Source organism: Neodiprion pinetum, chromosome 6 (assembly GCF_021155775.2).
Source record: "Neodiprion pinetum isolate iyNeoPine1 chromosome 6, iyNeoPine1.2, whole genome shotgun sequence".
Classification (NCBI taxonomy): domain Eukaryota; kingdom Metazoa; phylum Arthropoda; class Insecta; order Hymenoptera; family Diprionidae; genus Neodiprion; species Neodiprion pinetum.
Window position 1 is genome coordinate 18,158,128 of NC_060237.1, and position 20,095 is coordinate 18,178,222.

Sequence of the window (20,095 nt, forward strand, 5' to 3'; positions counted from 1 at the left end):
CCCTCCCCCTCCCGCCCCCTCCCCCACCACCCACCCCTTCCCTTCCCTTCCCATCCCATCCCTTCCCTCCCCCCCCCCCCCCCCCCCCCCCCCCCCCCCCCCACCTCCTCTGAGGAGAGGAGAGGTCCTCTCCCACGACCCACCCCGCCTCCTCCTCGTCCACCTCGTCCTCCTCCTCGTCCACCTGGTCCTCCTCCTCGTCCAGCTGGTCCTCCTCCTCGTCCACCTCCGACCACCTCGGGTAATACCTGGAATAGTAATGAATATTTTTAGTATAGGAACACATCAAAAATATTGTGTAAGGAATAATGAAAATAATCAATTGATTAATAATGTAATAAATTGTACAAGATTATTCATAGCTACTGAATATGTGCTTGCACGAAAAATGAATTGAAATGATTTACTGTAAACGTGACAAGTTTGTAATATTTCAGGTGAAATATAATTACAATTGCCATCAAATATTATAAAAGTGTTTTACTCACCCAGCACAAATCCTCGTCCTCCTCGTCCTCCTCCTTGTCCACCTCCGATCACCTTCAACCACCTCAGGTTATACCTTGAATAGTAATAAATATTTTCAGTATAAGAACACATTGAAAATATTGTGTAAGGATTAATATAATTGAGTAATTGATTGAATAATTAATTAATAATATAATAAATTGTATAAGATTATTCATAGCTACTGAATATGTGCTTGCACGAAAAATAAATTGGAATAATTTATTGTAAACGTGAAAGTTTGTAATATTTCAGATGAAATATAATTACAATTGCCATGAAATATTATAAAAGTGTTTTACTCACCGAGCACAAATTTTCGTCCCCCTGCTCCTGAATCACCGAGATTACCCGCAACCACCCCTAACTACCTCCAACGAAAACCGCCAACCACCTCGAGTTATACCTCGAATACTAATAAATATTTTCAGCGTGAGAAGAAATCAAAAATAATGTGTAAGGTTTGATATAATTTTTTTATCGACATATTTTACCAAAAAGATTATGAGAAGATTGTAAAGTTATAGAAATTTTATTAGCGCACCGACAACTACCGAATTTGGGGTTGCGCGAAAAACGAATTGAAATAATTTATTGTAAACATGAACCAGGAACCACGGAGCGCTTATCCTGGAAGTCGAGAAATTTTATTAGCGGACTGACAGGTACCGAATTTGGGGTTGCGCGAAAAACGAATTGAAATAATTTATTGTAAACATGAACCAGGAACCACGGAGCGCTTATCCTGGAAGTCGAGAAATTTTATTAGCGGACTGACAGCTACCGAATTTGGGGTTGCGCGAAAAACGAATTGAAATAATTTATTGTAAACATGAACCAGGAACCACGGAGCGCTTATCCTGGAAGTCGAGAAATTTTATTAGCGGACTGACAGCTACCGAATTTGGGGTTGCGCGAAAAACGAATTGAAATAATTTATTGTAAACACGAACGAGGAACCACGGAGTGCTTATCCTGGAAGTCGAGTTTCACCGCGTAGCGGACCCGAAGCGCGGGATCCGGGAGGTTGAGAACCCGGTACTCGAAATACGTAGCGGACCCGAAACGCGGGATCCGGGAGGTTGAGAACCCGGTACTCGAAATTTGCGGAGCGCGACTCTCATCCGTCCGCTCTACTGCGCGGTTGTCTCCAGACTGAGGAATTCGGCTAGCTGATTTCAGATCGGTAACGTCACTTTCTGAACATCCGACATCCAAACTTTAGTTTCGACCTTTAATACTATGTATGATGATGTATGCTGTACGATGTATGATGTATGATGTATGATGTATGATGTATGATGTATGATGATATGATATGATGTATAATGATTTTAGTTTTCACGTTTCATACAAGAAATACGCACTTTATCTCTCCTGCCGATTCCAGACTCAAGCGGCCAGGCCCTTCGATGGTCAGCCGTTGACTGAAGATATATTTTTCAGTGAACGGGTCAGCTAATAACGCTGCCGTTCTGCGACAGTTGGATGATGAAAAATTTCGCTCGTATCTTTCAAATGTGTGTTAAAATACACTCGAAGTGTTGAGAAGCTTCGTTCTTTCTCTCCCTATCACCTTTTTAGGTCTTTAAATCACTACGCAGCGTAATTATCAATACTAATGTTATGGAATACATCGAGCGCGCGTCGAATAGAATCCCATTTCGAAATGAATAATTCTTCTCTTTTCATATCATAGCTAATCTAGTAATATAGGTAAATAGGATGGTTGGAGGTGTTCGGAAACGGTAGGAGGTGGTCGGCGCTGGCAGAAGGTGATAGGGGGTGATCGAAAGTGGCCATTGATGGTCGGAGGTGGCAGGGGGAGGTAGGAGGTGTTCGAAAATGGTAGGACATTTCATAAGTTAAAGTCGACGATGATCCGGCGCATCAATTTTATCGTTACAGATTTTCGTTTCCCATGAGGCATAGAGTATTCAACAACGATAATGCAGTCCTTAAAATTCATCATTCATCTCTGTCTGGAAAGCTGATTCGCAAGGCGTGGTATTCTAGATATGTCAAGACTAAGCCAGCGGCACGTGTTTGCATTATTAGAAAAATACCTGTACTCTACATACACTGTTTCTAATCTTCTGCTACATTTGGTTTAATCCCCATGCTTCCACAGCACGAATAGTCGGAAATGTTTTTGATTATCCATAATAAAATAAAAGAAGTAACAAAGCTTAAATTTATTGTTAAAGCTCCAATGAATACATCAAACTGCGGTCGAATTCATTTATTGTTTGCACATGACCTCTGTACATTTGATAAATTATTTCTAAATACATTGAAACATATGTATTTATAATGAAATACCATGCAATGGGCTGTGTAAACTATAAACTATAATTTCTATCAAATAGCTGCTCTTATGTGAACAGGGCTTTGAGACTCAGTTAAGTTGGATCTAGATTTTTGCCATCGTATGTAGGACATTGGGTTACAAGAACAAATGCGAATTACGAAGAACTCCGTATTAGAGATAAGGATATTTTAGTTCAAGTATACCTATACACAGAAATCCGTATGTGAATATACTAAAACCTCTGTGTATACCTCTCTGTATACATGTATATACACATGCATAAGTATACATATACATATACCTATACACATACATGTACACAAATAATCGCCAAGAAATTAGAAACACTCACAACTTGTCGCAAATACAGTAAAACGTAAGGTTAGTAATATACAAATTACACAAGCGCAACATAAAACGTGGCAAGGGTAATCCTAGTGCAGTGATTGTATAAACTGAAGAAGTATACATTTACATATACATGATATAAATTAATAGACTAGAAAAAAGTATTTAGAGAGCTTATCTAATTCCGATCTTGTCACAATAGATCATTAACATAATCAATATACGGTTTAAGCTGTATTAGCTACATTCACAATTAGAGATAATATTTTTTATCCATTTTTATAGTTATTTAATTTCTTGTACAACAATTTTTCAAACTTCACCGCAAAATGCCCAACGAGTTCTCGTAGTGCAAATACGAGTCCAATTACCTTACAGATGGCATTACATTGATTTTTGCCTTCTCGCGTCGAGTTATAAATACAGAGAAATCTCAATGAGGGCTCATTTCTATAAGATTTATTGTAGTGCTATATTCGTAGCTGTACCTGTTATTCTATATTATATATATACTGTCCTTAATTTTAAACACACACCACAACAATGGCTGAAAGCACAATGGCAAGAGAGGAGCAATCTACATCTTAATAAATCTTTTCTTCTTTATACGTAGCACAGCGATGTCACGTCGGAGGATATGTACTAGTGGATCACTAGGTGGGGCACAGAACTGAAACATAATTATGTTGAAAATCTTCAACATCTCTTACAGAAAGTAGGTACGTTGCCAGACCTTATATACCAACAATGAATATTCATAGAGGCTATATTCATAAATACTTACAAAAGTAAGCTAATATTTTACCCGCAATTGCTTGTTACTGATAACTTGATATGATTACAATTTGGTTTATTACGGTTTACTTATTTTCAGACAATCCTGAAGTTGTATTCCAAGTTTTTCTAAAAATTCATCGCCTGAATAACATTACGAACTTCAACCTCATGATAATAACTGAACCGTGAAATATACAAGTGTTTATCTCGCACGGATTCAAGACAAGGTGAAAGAAATCAACCCACCTTTCAATATGTAGTCCGTTAATAATGCGGGCACCGTTGGACTATCCTCATTAATAGCCTTCGATACTGAAAACAAAACATATTATTAATTTCGAATGATGTTATTAAGTAATTGTTGGTACTGTTACCAAGAACTTGTAAAACTTACTCTTAATGAGGACTTGTAAAGCTTGATTATCAGGTGGGCCACTGTCCATGTGATAAGGTATCACTGTTGTCAAATACTGTAAATTTTCAATATATTTTTGTCAGGTTAGAAACGTATCTCATAGGTCTAACAAGATTGACAAAGTACTAATCAGACTTTGCTCGTAAATCTAAGATGCCTACCTTGGAATCTTGTATGGATCTATGCTGCGGCAAAGGGCTGTTACTATTTTGTATTTGGTTTCTCTTCTTTGTCACTCCACCCTATCCTACCCTACCCTCCCCCCCCCTTCAACGAGCACCCTGCTGCTATTACTACTACTACTCCTATTACTACACCTACTCCTGATCCTACTCCTACTTCTACTCCTGATACTACTTATTCACCTGATCCCACACCTACACCTGTTTTTACCGCTGATCCTACACAAACTCCTGATTCTATTCCTGATCCTACACCTACTCCTGATCCTTCTTTTATTCGTACTTCTACTTCTACTTCCACTCCTACTCCCATTCCTGATCCTACTTCATCAAATACTGTAATGATGTTAAACTCACCGAGCACAAATCCTCGTCCTCCTCTTCCACCGTGTTCTCCTCGTCTTCCTCGTCCTCCTCCTCGTTCAGCTCGACTGCCGCCATCCACCGCTAACTGCCTCCAACGACCACTGCTAACCACCTCGGGTTATACCTGGAACAGTAATAAATATTTTCAGTATAAGAACACATGAAAAATATTCTGTTCGGATTAATATAATTGATCAATTAATTAATATGTAATACATTTCATTAGTGCATTTAAAGCTACTGAATATGCGCTTGCGCGAAAAATGAATTGGAATAATTTATTGTAAACATGACAAGTTTGAAATATTTTAGATGAAATATAATTACAATTGCCATCAAATATTACAAAAATGTTTTACTCACCGAGCACAAATCCTCGTCCTCCTCGTCCACCTTGTTCTCCTATTTTCCTCGCCCTCCTCCTCGTCCACCTCCGACCACCTCCAACCACCGCCAACAACCACCGATAACCACCTCGGGTTATACCTGGAATAGTATAAATATTCCAAGTATAAGAACACATGAAAAATATTGTGTTTGGATTAATATAATCAATTAATTAATTAATACGTAATAAATTTTATGAGCGCATTTGAAACTACTGAATATGTGCTTGCGCGAAAAATGAATTGAAATAATTTATTGCAAACATGACAACTTTCAAAAATTTTGAATACAATGTAAGTGCAATTACCAATAAATATTATAAAAATGTTTCACTCACCGAGCACAAATCCTCGTCCTCCTCGTTCACCTTGTTTTCCTTGACTTCCTCGTCCTTCTCCTCGTCCACCTCCAACCACCGCCAACCACCTCCAACAACCACCTTCAACCATCTCGGGTTATACCTTGAATAGTAATAAATATTTCCAGTATAAAAACACATTAAAAATATTGTGTAAGGATTACTATAATTAATTAATCAGTTAATAATATAATAAATTTTATCAGCGCATTCATAGCTACTGAATTTGTGCTTGCGCGAATAATGAATTGAAATAACTTATTGTAAACGTGACAAGTTCGAAAAATTTGAAATGCAATATAATTGGAATTGCCATTAAACATTACAAAAATGTTTCACTCACCGAGCACAAATCCTCGTCCTCCTCGTTCACCTTGTTTTCCTTGACTTCCTCGTCCTTCTCCTCGTCCACCTCCAACCACCGCCAACCACCTCCAACAACCACCGCCAACGACCTCGGGTTATACCGCGAATACTAATAAATATTTTCAGTATCAGAACACATCAAAAATATTGGGTAAGGATTATTATAATTTTTGTAACGACACATATTATCCAGAAGTTTATGAGAAAATTTCAAAAAATTATAGAAATTTTATTAGCGCACTGACAGCTACTGAATTTGGGCTTGCGTGAAAAATGAATTAAAATACGGAGCGCTTGTCCTGGAAGTCAAGCTTCACCAGGTAGCAAACCTGGAGCGCAGGAACCACGAAGTGCTTGTCCTAGAATTTAAGTTTCACCAGGTAGTGGACCCGGAGCGCAGAAACTACGGAGCGCTTTGTCCCGGAAGTCGAGTTTTACCAGGTAGTGGACCCGGAGCGCAGAAATTACGAAGCGCCTGTCCTGGAACTCAAGTTGCACTAGGACGCGGACCCCGAGCGCACGATCCAGGAGGTAGAGAACCCGGTACTCGAAATCTGCGGAGCGCGATTCTCATCCATCCGCTCTACTGCGCGGTTGTTTCCAGACTGAGGAATTCGGCTAGCAGATTTTCAAGCAGATCGATGACGTTAAGAGAAAAAAAATTCTGAGTGACGTCACTTTCTGAACATCCGAACATCCAAACTTTGGTTTCGAACTTTAATACTATGTATGATGATGTATGATGTATGATGTATGATGATATGATACGATGTATAATGATTTTAGTTTGCACATTTCGTACAACAAATACGCACTTTATCCTTCCTGCCGATTCCAGACTCAAGCGGCCAGGCCCTTCAATAGTCAGCCGTTGACTAAAGATATATTCTTCAGTTAACGGGTTAGCTAACTATGCTGCCGTTCAGCGACAGTTGGATGATAAAAAATTTTGCTCATACCTTTCAAATGTGTGTTAAAATACACTTGAAGTTCCAAGAAGCTTTGTTTTTTCTCTCCCTATCACCTTTTTAGGTCTTCAATTCACTACACGGCGTTACTGTCTTATATACCGAGCATGCATTTCATCTCGATCAAAATCAGCGCATCCGTGATGTATTACAGTAACTCTGAATTTTTTTCCATACGAATACTTTTTGAAAAACAATTCTGCTCCTCTACCCAACGTAGATACTTCACTTGCGACCAGCTAAAACAGCATTTCGATTCTATGCCGACGAAAATTCAAAATCGAGAGAGCAAATGAAAAGTTGTTGGAATCATTATGAATACTAATGTTATGGTACACATCGAGCGCGCGTCGAATAGAATCCCATTTCGAAATGACTAATCCTTCTTTTCTCATATTACAGCCGTATTATTGTATATAATCTAGTTTGTCCCCTGGAAAATTATAAAATTTATAGTATGGATCACGTATTAATCCTAAATGAATATCAATATCGTACGTGGTCCGCGTGTACGTGTATACTTTTTGGTCTCTGCATCATTATTAAATCTGATCTATTGTTATTCATAATCTATGCATTCATTCTTCTCTCGGGTACCTATACTTTAATTAAATCACTGTTTTGCTACGAATTTTGGAAGAAATTTACTCTCATTAATTATTTCTTGTATCGCCGAGAAGTCGGTAACGCTTCAACTCGATAAGTACACACAGGCTAAGTACTGGCTTGGACTTACTATTGCAGACTGTGTTACTCGGAAGGTGAATGCAGCCAGCATCATGTCAAAATCGGTAACTCGCTGATGTTCTCCAATAATTTCTCAACTCTACCGTTGGAACGCACAACGATTTTCGGTTGTCACACTAAAGCCCATTAGGGCAACTGTCTTTATTTTCTTCAGTCGACGACTCTGCACCTAATATACTGGGTCATTATGAGTATGCGCGGTGTAGGATACTCGACACACCGATTCCACGCGAACATAGACAAGTAAAGGTACACTTAACGTTGACTAGAGATGTACATATAAGAACTCGGATATTATCATGACTATGAATTGACCACCGATTGAAATTTTCGTGTAACGTCTTATAGACGCCGTTCATCTTCCACAACAGTGCGAATTCATTTGAGGGAATTCTAATCTAACTGAATTTCCGTCACATCGCCAAAAATAATATCATTTGAATACATACATAACAGGGATATACACGATTGACTGTTAGAAACTAGTTTTTGATATACTTATAAGTTTGAGATACATGATTAATATTTTCACTGCCAGCAAAAACGGGGCTAATACAGAAAATCAATTCCTCATGCTTCAATCTACGTAAAATGTTCGAGGCTCGTTTAAAGCAAGTGCTTTTTTATTGGAAAACTGAGACTTTTTCACACAAAACAGTATAGTACATATTTATTTGAAATTAAAAAATGCTCGATTACTATTAATACTTGAGTTCATGCTGCAACAAATCCTTTTAAACATTAGGCAATCATTGCTCCAAACGTAATAGAAAAACAAATTTCAAAATAATCTGGGTATTTTTTCACCTGTACTATTATTCGATCGGGTAACCGATCTAAATAACTCATGCAACAATAACTCAGACAAAAATAACTCATGACAAAAATAACCTGAACCAACAACATTATTTAAAAAAAAAAGAATCGAAACCACAACACAGCATCCCGTACGAAAACCGCGGTAGGTAAGTGTTGCAGCCCATAGGTTAATTAGAATAAGTTAGGCCTCCGTATGACGGGGGCAGAACAAAAACCGCAACATACCACCGCTTACGGAAACGCAGAAGATGACTGTAGCCCAAAGGTTAGGACAAGTTCAGCAATAATTTGAAGTTTATAAGTATTACACTATGATAATTTATTCTTTGACAAATAATTATTAACGAGAATATTATCAATCTATTTCAACTGTTCGAAACTTATTTTTTATATGAAATTGAAACAATTCGTGATTGAAAATTCATATTATTTACAAGACTGTAATTCAATTATATTGACCTCAATTTATGCTTCTTTGAAATAAATAATAAAAAAATAGATAATGTAATGTAATTGATAATACTATAATGTATAATATATAAATAATATAAACGAAAAGTAAAATATTGTGCGACGAATAGCTCAGAAAGCGATAATTAATTGTATTTCATACACAAGGCAAAAACTTCGTTTCTGACACGTGTCCCACAACACCTCACTTTTTTTTGTACGAGTTCGTTTTATCTGAATTATTTTCGTCTGAGCTGTTATTTCCGGGTTATTTGGTCCTAGTGCCCTTTTTTGATTTTTGAAAACTAATCAGACCTTCAGAAATGCAAAATGAACACGTAGAACAGCTGAACCAACAGCTGAAAAAATACTGAGAAATTTTCCTCTTGCAAAATCACGTCGATATATTGCATCAGAGAACCAATTCCAGCATTATCCAAAATCGTTTGAATTTTCAACAAAAATCCAAAGGGGTTTTCTTACTTTTTTTTGGGCGAAAAATCTTTCGTCTCGGAATCGATTTGTATGACCTTTTCTAGACTAATAGGACTCCAGGAGCGCAGAAAACTTAACAAAAAAAGCGTAGAACTAACAGCGAAGAAATTACGAAGGAAACACATTTTGGTTGTAAATTATGATCCGTTAACCGCAGCGTATTCGAATTGCGTGCAATGGATTTCTCTCGCAAAATTACGTTGATATGGTGCATTAGAGAATGGATTCTAGCATCACGCAAAATCCTTATGGAAATTGGAACCGGTCGAATTGGCAAGTTTTTCAGTATGTACATATCCTCCCGATCAAAAGTTCTTATGGAAACAAAACCCGAAAATCAGTAATTTCCGAGATACAGACTTCGAAAGAAAGGTGTCCAGATATTATAAACATGGATTTCGTAATTTTGATAAATTATCAGGCTTCAAGGGGTCTTAAAGTGAAACAAATCACTCCAAAAACTGTACGGTTGATTTTCAAAGATAGGCAGGAATCTGTGATTGATTCCATCCATGAACTCGTTGATTTGCTGGAAGGAGGTGCAACTTTAGACTTTGCGTAAAGAACGAGACCCTCCGACTCTTGCAATAATCGACTTGTCTTGTTTATCACGCTTGTGCAGACTTCTGCGGATCTGCCGTGCAGTTTTTAAGTGATATGTTTGATTTTAAGTCCCCCTCGCAGCTTGGTAATTTGTAAAAATCACGTAATCCATAGATATAAAAAAATCCATACACCCCCTTTCCGAAGCCTGTATCTCGGAAACTACTGATTTTCACTGACTTGCGACCACGAAGACTTTTGACCGAGAAAATCTATACGTACTATAACATAATGAAAATCCATCCGATTTGACCGGGAGCTAATCTCCATAAGGATTCTGCGGGGTGCTTTATACCAAGCATCCAAAGGGGTTACACTCACTTCTTTGAGCAAAAAATCTTGTTTAAAGAGATGAAAATAGATTCTGGATCGTTGACGTGGGATCCGCGAATTATTGATAGATGGCTATAGCGAAGAAGCGGGATGATGATAATAACTGATTACTCGGTAAAGATTCTTTATTTGAGAGATACACAGGTGGTGCGATGTGTATAGCGAGAGAGGAGAACGATAACTGACGATTTACAGGCGGAAATCCACTTAGATGATATATAGATATGATTTCACAACAGCATAGAGAATTGGACATAGATACAAAGCAGATTTGTTTTGAGTCGCGACACGGGCAAGCAGCTAGATTGTGAGTTCATATGTGACGATGATTTGAAATGCTTTTGTTTCAACTTATGCTTCGCTACTTTGCCGAAACAAATTTTTATTATCTAATTTGCACGCAGGGAACGGACAGTCATAAAAAGAATTAATGTCACGTGGAAATACTAGTTTAAATTGATATCAATGGTTTTTTTTATAATGGTCGGAAAAACACTGCTGAGTGTGAAATTGTTATTCGTAGAAAGTTGATCCTGAGGTTTGATGAATGTTGAAATCGATACTTCCAGAGTAATTTGAAATTAGAAATGAAAAGAAACTGAACTTGAAGAATGAGTTATAAATCTCCTTGTTGGAATATGGAATAGAAGTATACTTGTGAGCGATGAAATAGATCTACATGCTTGTAGAGAACGTCGATGAAAATATACATATATAGTTCATGTGTTTGAGGAAATACGTTACAAGTTGAAGGATGTGGAAATTGATCGGAATAAAAATGTGGATTTGAAAGGTTACTCATCCCTAATGCCCGAACAACAATATTGTTTGGAGAATACCGGTTAGTTGAGCGATTCAATAAGAAACTGACCGATGCTAGTGGAAATGTTTATGTTGTTATACCGCTGCATTATCTACTGGGATTCGCTAAGGATTATTGCCGAGTCGTCGTCATTGCCAAACGTGAGTTCATTTTCACACGCACCCACACCTATTCGAATGCTGTAATTCAGACAACTCTACCGAGAAGTTTAAAATTACCCAAAAAAACATCAGCTGCCCTACATCAAACTGGCCAATAAGCCACAAATCCAGCTAGTCAACTATATTGCCAAGCACCCAACCATATCCATGAGCTTTCGTTCTTGGTAAACTATGTGTGATATTGGGGGCAAAATATTTTTTAGAATGTGTTCAACAAGATGCCCAAACACGCGATGTTAAAAAAAACATTCGTTTTGCGATGCAGTTTTCTTAAATATTGCTTCAAATTTCACAGTTTATAAAAGTGTATACGACCCCATAACTTAAAACTGATCTGATTTTACGCGAATCCGACCAAACCATACTTGCGTTTTCTGCAATATTGAGAATCTTTTAGTCCTGCCAAGTCTCACTTTCGTTAATAAATGAACTAACTGCAAGTTCTATGACTGATAATTCAAAACCAGTCGATTTTTTTTCATTTGTTATACAGCTATTTGACTTACTCACATAGAATTTAGTCGTCACTTTGTCAATCCAATATTTAATTAATACAATTGAATACAGTGGCAGAATAAAATGAATAATATAACAGCACATTACGTACGATTAGTTAAATATTTAAAACAAGGGCAGATTTATTATTTCAAGACGTGTTTTCTTTGTAATCGTAACTTGGTACATATTTTGGAATGGACCGCTGTTCACGAACACTTTGTAGAATGGTCAAATAGATTTGGAAAGAATTACCACAACAGCATATTATTCGTATTTAAAGTAGACTGGTCACTAATTCACACTCACGTTAATATGTTACAAATAGCTGCTTATACGGGGTTGTGAATTTGTTGCTTAAAACACGTGCGACGACTCAGCCGTTTTACCTGTCACCCGCATATGCGGCTCTCACTCGGGCTTTGCGTTTAACGATCCTGTATATTACCTGGATAACTACGAGGGATACGGTTTCGATATTTAAAACAAAAATAAATATACTTTGTTGAATAATGATCTGTTTGATTTTACGAATGATGAAAAATGTAAGCAATATCGTTAATTCTGGAGTAACAGAAAACATTGAAGAATAATAAATAACCTGGTTGAAAAATGTATAAGATTACAACGATAACATGGATTGAAATAAAACAAACTCTATAGAGCATCATCATAGTGGTATGCAGCGATGTATTTACAAATGCGTGGCGGAAATTACATATAAAAAAGGCATTGCTTAATCGAGATAAATTTGATTGTACGTAAAATTATTAAAATACAAACTAATCTTTCATATGGTCTAATCATTAAATTAATTACATACGAAATTACGATATAACGCTTTATTAGAAGACTAACTAAGAATATCTAGGCAGCAGAGAACTGCCACGTCTTTGGTCTATTTCTCGCACAGATTTGGACACTGAAGAAATAAAGGTACATCAGTTTTTTGTTTCGGCAGTATGTCAAGCATTTTGTTTTATTGATAATTGTGTTTATTTCTCAACGTCAGTGTTATCACTATTTTCGTTTGATCTTTTTTGTTCTTTCCCGTTGTATTCAAAATTACTATCATATTTGCGGGAATACAGAAAGGGAACCGCGTAGTCGAAATTTTGACTATTTGTCAGTATCGTACCGATTACCTATTATTTTGAAAGAAAAACAATGGTATCGTGCTTTTATGGATTGAACACACGGGGCTAATATGTCAAATTCCTACATAATTTCGAAATCTATACATTGTAGTCATACTTACGTATATATGTATATGCTGCGTGTATACTACAATCCTACGAACTTTTGGCAAAAAAGGAAAAAACCTACGAATTACATTCCGCTCAATTACTCTTTTGTTAAATTCTTGCGGATTATTTTAATCACCGTAGTTTCCGCTAGTGCACCTAAAATTGAGACTATTTGATAATTGTAACAAATTCTTTTGTCACTGCAATCATCGAACACCGAATAAAAATTTTAGGCCAACGCCATGGAAGAACAAGAATTCTGTTAGTTAATTTACCTTTTCAACTCCGTACATTATAATAATCACTAGGGCAATAAAAAATACAAATATATATACACACATCCTCTCAATCGTCTCACGACCACGTGTTCGAAACGGGTCAATTGTTCATCACGAATGAAAATGTGCCGATTATACTACAATTATACTTGCGAGTCTCGTATGTCTTGAAATATATTAATCAAATTATTCACACCAATCAGATACCCATCCTCGTGGTTGCCAACTTGCCATTCCGCATCGTGGCGTATGTTTTGCAAGTGCGAAGGAAGCGGCAAAGTTTTTGCAAAGTCGATCATCCAGATTCCAGCATCGGTTGCGTCGTGAACAAAAAGTAGACTCGATCCTACAACTTCGTGTGTTGCAAAGAACGTGGACGCCTTGAGGGTGGCTCGAATAGCTTTAAGCCGCTGAAGGTACTTTGGGACAGCATGCGGATATCCTTCTGTGAAGCGTTTGAGTGCCTCTGTAACCTGGAATTCAGAGGATGCATTAACGATATTCCTAGTATCACCTACTATTACATTTTTTCCCTATACATTTTTACGCTGTACTATATAACCACTATCATAAGACGGAAAATTTCGTTTAACTCGAATTGACATCAAAACTAAGTTCATAATATTTATAAATTCTGTAAACGTTAATCCCTTTACGTCAGTACATGAATACAACATTCTCAGAAACCTACGCATTACTTTACAATTCTGATTTATTTCAGATTTTACAAAGTGGGTTTTATTTTCAAGTTTTTAAATCATGCTTTGATACGCTGTATAGAAAAATTCTGAAAAAAATTGCGATTGCGTTGTCCGTCGTATACTTTTCATACAAATAATTATAAACCCAATCTGAGACATCGACATAGAATCTCGATCGTGATGTCATAGAATGCCCCATATACATATACATACTTGTTCCAGAGTCCGCGTAGTCTTAAAATCCTTAGATGAACCTCCTTGGGCTCTCTTGATGCCCTCAACTCTGAAGCCTAACGTAGCTGTACTCGAGATTGTCTCTCGCCAAACCATGTACCTAGGTTTCGTGACACCCTGAACACGACGTTCTTCGGCTGTTGGCGCGCTAGGATCGACTTGAACCATTTTCTCATACATATCTTTCCGCAGCTGTAAGCAGCAAAGAGTTACTGATTAAGATATCATTCAATCTTTCAGGAATGCTAAAAACTTTCAAAAAATTATCAATATTCACATGTTTTTTATCAGCAATCATAAATACATTAACGGCTGTGTAGAGTGCAAATTTTAATTATGATTTACCATCCTTGGATACTTTCACTTTGTACCATAAGTGAAGTATCAGGGCTGGTACGCTATTTGGAATCTGAAATTCCCGGGTTTTTTCAGGTATTTCAGCCTGAAAACAGAATTTTTCTATAATATTAGGACTTTTCCTCGACTTTTCCGTGCTGTAAAAAATTCCCCGAGTTTTCCCAGTTTTCCAGATTTTCCTCGTGCGTACGAACCCTGAGTATATACAGTGTTCTGGGTACAAAATGAAGATTAGCTTCGCAACTGTAAGCAGAAAATTTGTGTGATTTGACGTGGCCTCGTGACTCGCTTCGCTCAAACTTCACACTCTACGCATTCGCCAGCTTTCATCCCTTATCACACAATGCACTATTCCATTGCTGGTTTGCAGACTTGGAAGAAACTAATACCTTCGGTCTTTCCTTGGCCTTGGCAAGTTCAGATTCGAGGTAAGTCCGCACCCCAACTTTACAGTCCATAACGCAGGGCTGTTCAAAGTCTCCGAGTAAATCCTGGAGCTGCAGATAGGAGGATACGACAGATTTACGGGATTCTCCGCCTCCCTCTCGGTCCTTAGTCTCAGATGCAATGTCGTCATCTAGTTCCGCGCCGTTTTCACACTCTCGAACATCCAAGACCCCCTTGAATTCAGGTACATAAGGCCTCAAAACATCCCGCATTAATAAACGGAAGCAGGCCTCCTCCTGCGGGCAGAGTTTCTTTAAAATCGTCCCAGGAGTTGGTCCTGCACGGAAATTTCCTTGATGTCCCGCAAGCTGCACCTGAATCCAATAGAAGAAACGAGTTGTTTATAATCGGTGATCTTTAACCACGGATAATTTTTTTTCGCTTTCTAAAAATTTCCAGTCTTGTCTTCAGAAGTTACGATAGTCTTTATTTTCGAAAATTTTCCGAAAATGACAAAAGCAAAAAACTAGAATATAACAATAGACGTTACTACTTGTTGCTGTTTAGTTGTTATTATTTAATGACTGTCACTGTTTCCATCCAAATTAATTCCAATTACTATTACTTGATTATTAGCGTTTCAGTTTAGTTATTGTCAATGCTTTGTCTCGAATGTCGGATTTGATTTGTTGTCATATTAAAATAAAAATAAAAATTAAATTATGAAAATGTTGCGTAAGGCATTTATACTTGAGTTTTCGCTATTGCCGTTTTCCTTTCGTGGAAATATTTCGATATGTAGAAGCGTGAACTGATTGATCGTCACGACCTGATTTTCACAAAACAAACAGTCAGTAAATTCCGATCGCGGAATCGCAGGAAATCTGTTGCGCGCAGAAGGTCTTGTCCAGAATTTGCCTTTCCGAATGAAATGTCCTTTGGTGAGAATTTTAAAATTGTTTTATTAAGAGGTGACGATCATTCAAAAATGTGATAAGCTTCGGACGATGTGGTTTTTAATTGAGAATGAAACTTTGTAAAAGGTTGCGCAGGAATAATAAAATAATATTTAACTGCGAAGAATATGAACCTCTCGCTCTCTCTCTCTCGTCGCCTAGAAATCTCGAAAGGTACGGGGAGACATGGGTCTCCTAAACCGATAAGCCATACGGCCCAGGGCGTCCTTTGGAATAACCCCGAGTGTGCGTTAGATCCGTCGCGGAAGTTGCTTCCGAGATTTGTTGGATCATTCACTCGTGCACAGGTAAACTGTGTGTTGACCTGGGGCCGATTTTGTCGTCGCGAGCATGGGGACGAGAGAGAGGGAGGGAGAGAAACAGAGAATTAAAATTACTACAATCAGAGGAGAGTTTCTTCTCTCTGAGATTCGAAGTAAAATTCGGAGTCGTAATGACGCATAAAATGAAGATATTTATTCGATTCTGCGGAAACTTGATCCAAAAATATCACATTGAGGGTTATTTACCGTAGCGCTGAATAATACAAGTAACAAATGACAAATAAATAAGTATAGATTTAATTTATACTGAAATGAAGATTCTCGGGATGTCGAGCATTATCGGTTGCGTGCGCACCCCTCCCCGCTCCGCGATTGGCGATGGGAGGGGGGGTTTTCTGACTGTATAAACGATCGCGCTGGAGCAAGAGCATCTGTTTACGGAGAACTTCGGTACTCGGTATATCGTGACAATAAACGAATTTAGATACGAACCTTTCCTTGTTATCACAAATACATATAACCTCTTTCCTTAACCCAACCCGAACACTACTCGTATATAATTAGTAAACTTTTCCAAAATCTAATATTAAAGTCAATTCACAACCAAGGTGAACGTAGTTCGATAATAGATATTGAGAAACGATATTGATTATTTTATACAGCTTCACTTACCCATGGGTACCGCTGTTTCTTGTAGGTTTGAAAAAACGGCGTCCATTGTACAATGTTTCTCAGTTTTCTCCAGCCTGATGTCTATAACAAAAAAAAAAACAAATAGTTGCATTGTAATTAAGGGGTTCACAATTTAAATTATCGTGCCTTTGTCAACAGTAACTTCTAAACGAAAGATGTCAGTATATTCATCACTTTTTAGATTTTATACTTTGGATAGACATTTGACTAACGCTTCTCTATTCAAAGTTTACAATTAGATCGAGAGTAATGCATCTTTTTCCATTATTATTTTTTCTTTAATCTTGACACAGAGGCAGAGGAGTCAAAAATACGACTTGCCACCATAAAACTTGGAAATTAATCCGAGACGCTATGATGAAATAATTCTGTGTACATTTTTCCGGTGGATCTGGACACTAAAATGACTATCTATTTAACAGCGATTAAATTGCTTGATCACGTACTTGGACTGAAAGTGAGTGGGAAGCTTGTAAGGCGGATCTGGATAGAAACATATAGGGGGTGTTCCATGTCAACTCGATCGGGTCCTGAGCCCCCTTTTTTTGTGGCTATAGTAGGACTTCGAAAACAATTCCCTACGAGCAATGTCTGTCGGAAGTCGTGAAAAAACACCATAATTGTGAAATCTGAAAAAATACAAAAAATGTCGCATTGTCGATCATTTTGGCACAAGACTCGTACTATCAAACGATCTGCTTCTAGGTGTCTAGATACAATATTTTTTTATTCGACCAAAACGCGTAAAAAGATACCTCGAAAGAGATCGTTTACCATTAGGGAACTTTTTCACAACTTTTTACAGTCATTGCTCGTAGAGGATTTGTCAGAAAAAAAAGGTTAAAAAAAATATTAATTTAGATGTTTTAAGGTTCTACTGCAGCCACAAAAAGTATGAGGGTTAAGAGATGGTCGAGTTGACAATGCAAAAGATTTAAACATCAAACCAATGAAAGAGCTCGCAGCTGACAATTATTGCTCGTAAGCACGCAATATAAACTCTCATATTCTGATAATTTTACTCCAATTAATGGGTGTTCGTACTGATTTTGAAATTATGGTTTTCCAACTTTCAGTTTCTTTGTTTTCAGAAAAAAATGTAGTTAATGTATTGAATTTTCACTGGATCTGTACGTTTTAAAGCTAGAGAATCATATATGAACGTATGATCATATGTATGTATGTAAAGACGCAATCAAAACTTTTTCCCCACAATATTTCGAGACGTGTTATCGGATTTTGATGATTTTGGTCTGGATCGACGCGACCTTTTCAAACTTACAACTGTTTAAATTTTACTTTAATCGATACTTTTCGAAATATTTAATTATTCAAATTATAAAGCATAAAATAAAAATGATATTTTGAGAATGAATGGACGGATTCGAATAAAAATTCGTTCCATTAGGTTTTTTTGGTCGCTGGTCACAAATCTAAAGTCAGATTTGCAAATTATTTTATTTTATTATTACTGTTATTTCAGTTCGAAATGAGTCTGAAAACGGGAAGTTCAAATGCAGACTCATGGTCAGCCCAAACCCGCTTGTTCTCGATTTAACGACGCAATTTTCTATGAATCAATTCTCAGCATTTCATTACCATAGTGCAATACTGCTTTGATCGAACGATAATACATAAATTTAAAAAATTCATTACAATATGAATAAAATTTATGTTGATCCGACGCAATCGTTTTATATTACTTAATTTATTAGTTTCATATATACATAAATTGATATAAATTGAAAATTCAATTGCCGATAATGATACATTCTGTCTTAAATTGGAATAAATCCCCATGTTTAAATAAACAAGGAATAAATTACAATTCGGCTATTGTCTAAAAGTAAAATCACCTCTGAAAACTTCAACATTTGCACATATTATTTCCAGCAATGTGTGCCGTGTATATTTTGGGAAACACAAAGCTCATAAACATTTCAACTTGGTTTATGCAGGGTAATATTGTAAGTTACGATGCCGATTGAAGTAAGATTGCAGAACAATTTTTTTATTTTTAGCAGAAAACTGTCAGGAGATGGAAACTTTTTCAAGAGTAGTTTTTCTGAGTCAGGTTTTATTTTATATCGGAAGATGAAAAATATATATAACACATATACAAATGGCTTATCTCAAAATCGCATCTAAAACACTCTGTCGCAATGACAAAATAATGTGTTGCGTTACGAGTGCGGAAAGTGGGCAATTTCCGATGACTGTGAAGTTTGCAGCGTGAGCCGCATAGGCGAGAGCGGCAATCACACCTTAGACTTATAGAGATAGACTGCGCGCTCCGTGCACCGAGTTGAAGCCGTGACAAGACAGAGAGGACATAAGTTGCAGGCATTTTCTCTCACTCTAATCGGTGACTTGGCGGGGAAAACGTACAGACTTATACAAGTATGCCTCCCCGCCACGCGACTACTCCGCGCTCTTTTGATCGTGCGACAGAGAGCGAACTCCGGCAGGGCCACTTAGCTCTGTCCTTCCGTCCCGGCTTCACCGGGCCTGTATTAAGACCGCGCAGTTTATATAGTCTCTATAAGGCTATGATTCGCACGAGTACTAGTGTGAGCGCAGCATGGAACAAGGTGAGCGCTGTAATTACTCGAATCAATTATCATCCATGCGCACGTGTAACACGCCAGTTTTTCCAAGAATTTTAAAGGAAAAATTTGATTTGCAAAGCGACAAACGTGCTGCTGCATCACGTAAAATTGGGATTAGGGGACTTACGCTCAATTACACAGTGCATAAAGTTGAATTCTTCGAGTGTGTACGTGCAACGAAATCTGCTTGGAAAGATCAATTTTGAAAGCTTGTGGAGCGTGCATTAAATGCCCTGTTTTCGAACGGTGCAGTAAAATATCGCTGGCGCATGCGCAGAATTCAAACGGTACAATTTACACGCTAGGGCTTTCTTTGACCCGTGCGCACTTTCGATTAATTCAATTTTCCACACTGTGTTGTTGAGTGTAAGTCACCTAACCCAAATTTTACGCGCTGTCAGCAACACGTTCGTTGCGTTGCAAATCCAAGTTTTCCTT

At 37.5% G+C, this 20,095-nt stretch overlaps 3 protein-coding genes and 1 long non-coding RNA gene across 5 annotated transcripts in view; 1 reads left to right on the forward strand and 3 right to left on the reverse strand.

The window, feature by feature from the left end:
- Window positions 1-12,441, reverse strand: part of LOC124221122 (rRNA 2'-O-methyltransferase fibrillarin-like) — a 292,337-nt gene extending 279,896 nt beyond the window's left edge. The window contains exons 1-4 of the mRNA XM_069137448.1: window positions 10,421-12,441; window positions 5,995-6,126; window positions 5,631-5,754; window positions 5,270-5,392 (exon numbers count right to left, since the gene is read on the reverse strand). Of these exons, the coding sequence (XP_068993549.1) occupies window positions 5,270-5,392; window positions 5,631-5,742 (235 nt within the window). The 5' untranslated portion in view covers window positions 5,743-5,754; window positions 5,995-6,126; window positions 10,421-12,441. The remainder of the gene's footprint in view (window positions 1-5,269; window positions 5,393-5,630; window positions 5,755-5,994; window positions 6,127-10,420) is intronic.
- LOC124222162 (fasciculation and elongation protein zeta-2-like) overlaps window positions 1-20,095 on the forward strand; it is a 128,087-nt gene that overhangs the window by 30,432 nt on the left and 77,560 nt on the right.
- On the reverse strand, window positions 2,758-4,604 carry LOC124222160 (uncharacterized). Its single transcript, XR_006883950.2, has 4 exons — window positions 4,520-4,604; window positions 4,338-4,413; window positions 4,190-4,255; window positions 2,758-3,836 (listed from the first exon to the last, which is right to left on the reverse strand). It is a non-coding gene; the product is annotated as an uncharacterized lncRNA (long non-coding RNA).
- The window catches only part of LOC124222110 (Inositol 1,4,5-triphosphate kinase 2), a 57,669-nt gene continuing 50,155 nt past the window's right edge, over window positions 12,582-20,095 (reverse strand). For 2 of the 3 annotated variants that reach the window (XM_069137447.1, XM_046632728.2), the window contains exons 5-8: window positions 17,028-17,108; window positions 15,118-15,489; window positions 14,351-14,563; window positions 12,582-13,909 (exon numbers count right to left, since the gene is read on the reverse strand). In XM_069137447.1, the coding sequence (XP_068993548.1) occupies window positions 13,580-13,909; window positions 14,351-14,563; window positions 15,118-15,489; window positions 17,028-17,108 (996 nt within the window). In that variant the 3' untranslated portion in view covers window positions 12,582-13,579. Of the gene's footprint in view, window positions 13,910-14,350; window positions 14,564-14,716; window positions 14,972-15,117; window positions 15,490-17,027; window positions 17,109-20,095 lie in introns of those variants that run through there. The other variant, XR_006883934.2, reaches the window with a different exon arrangement.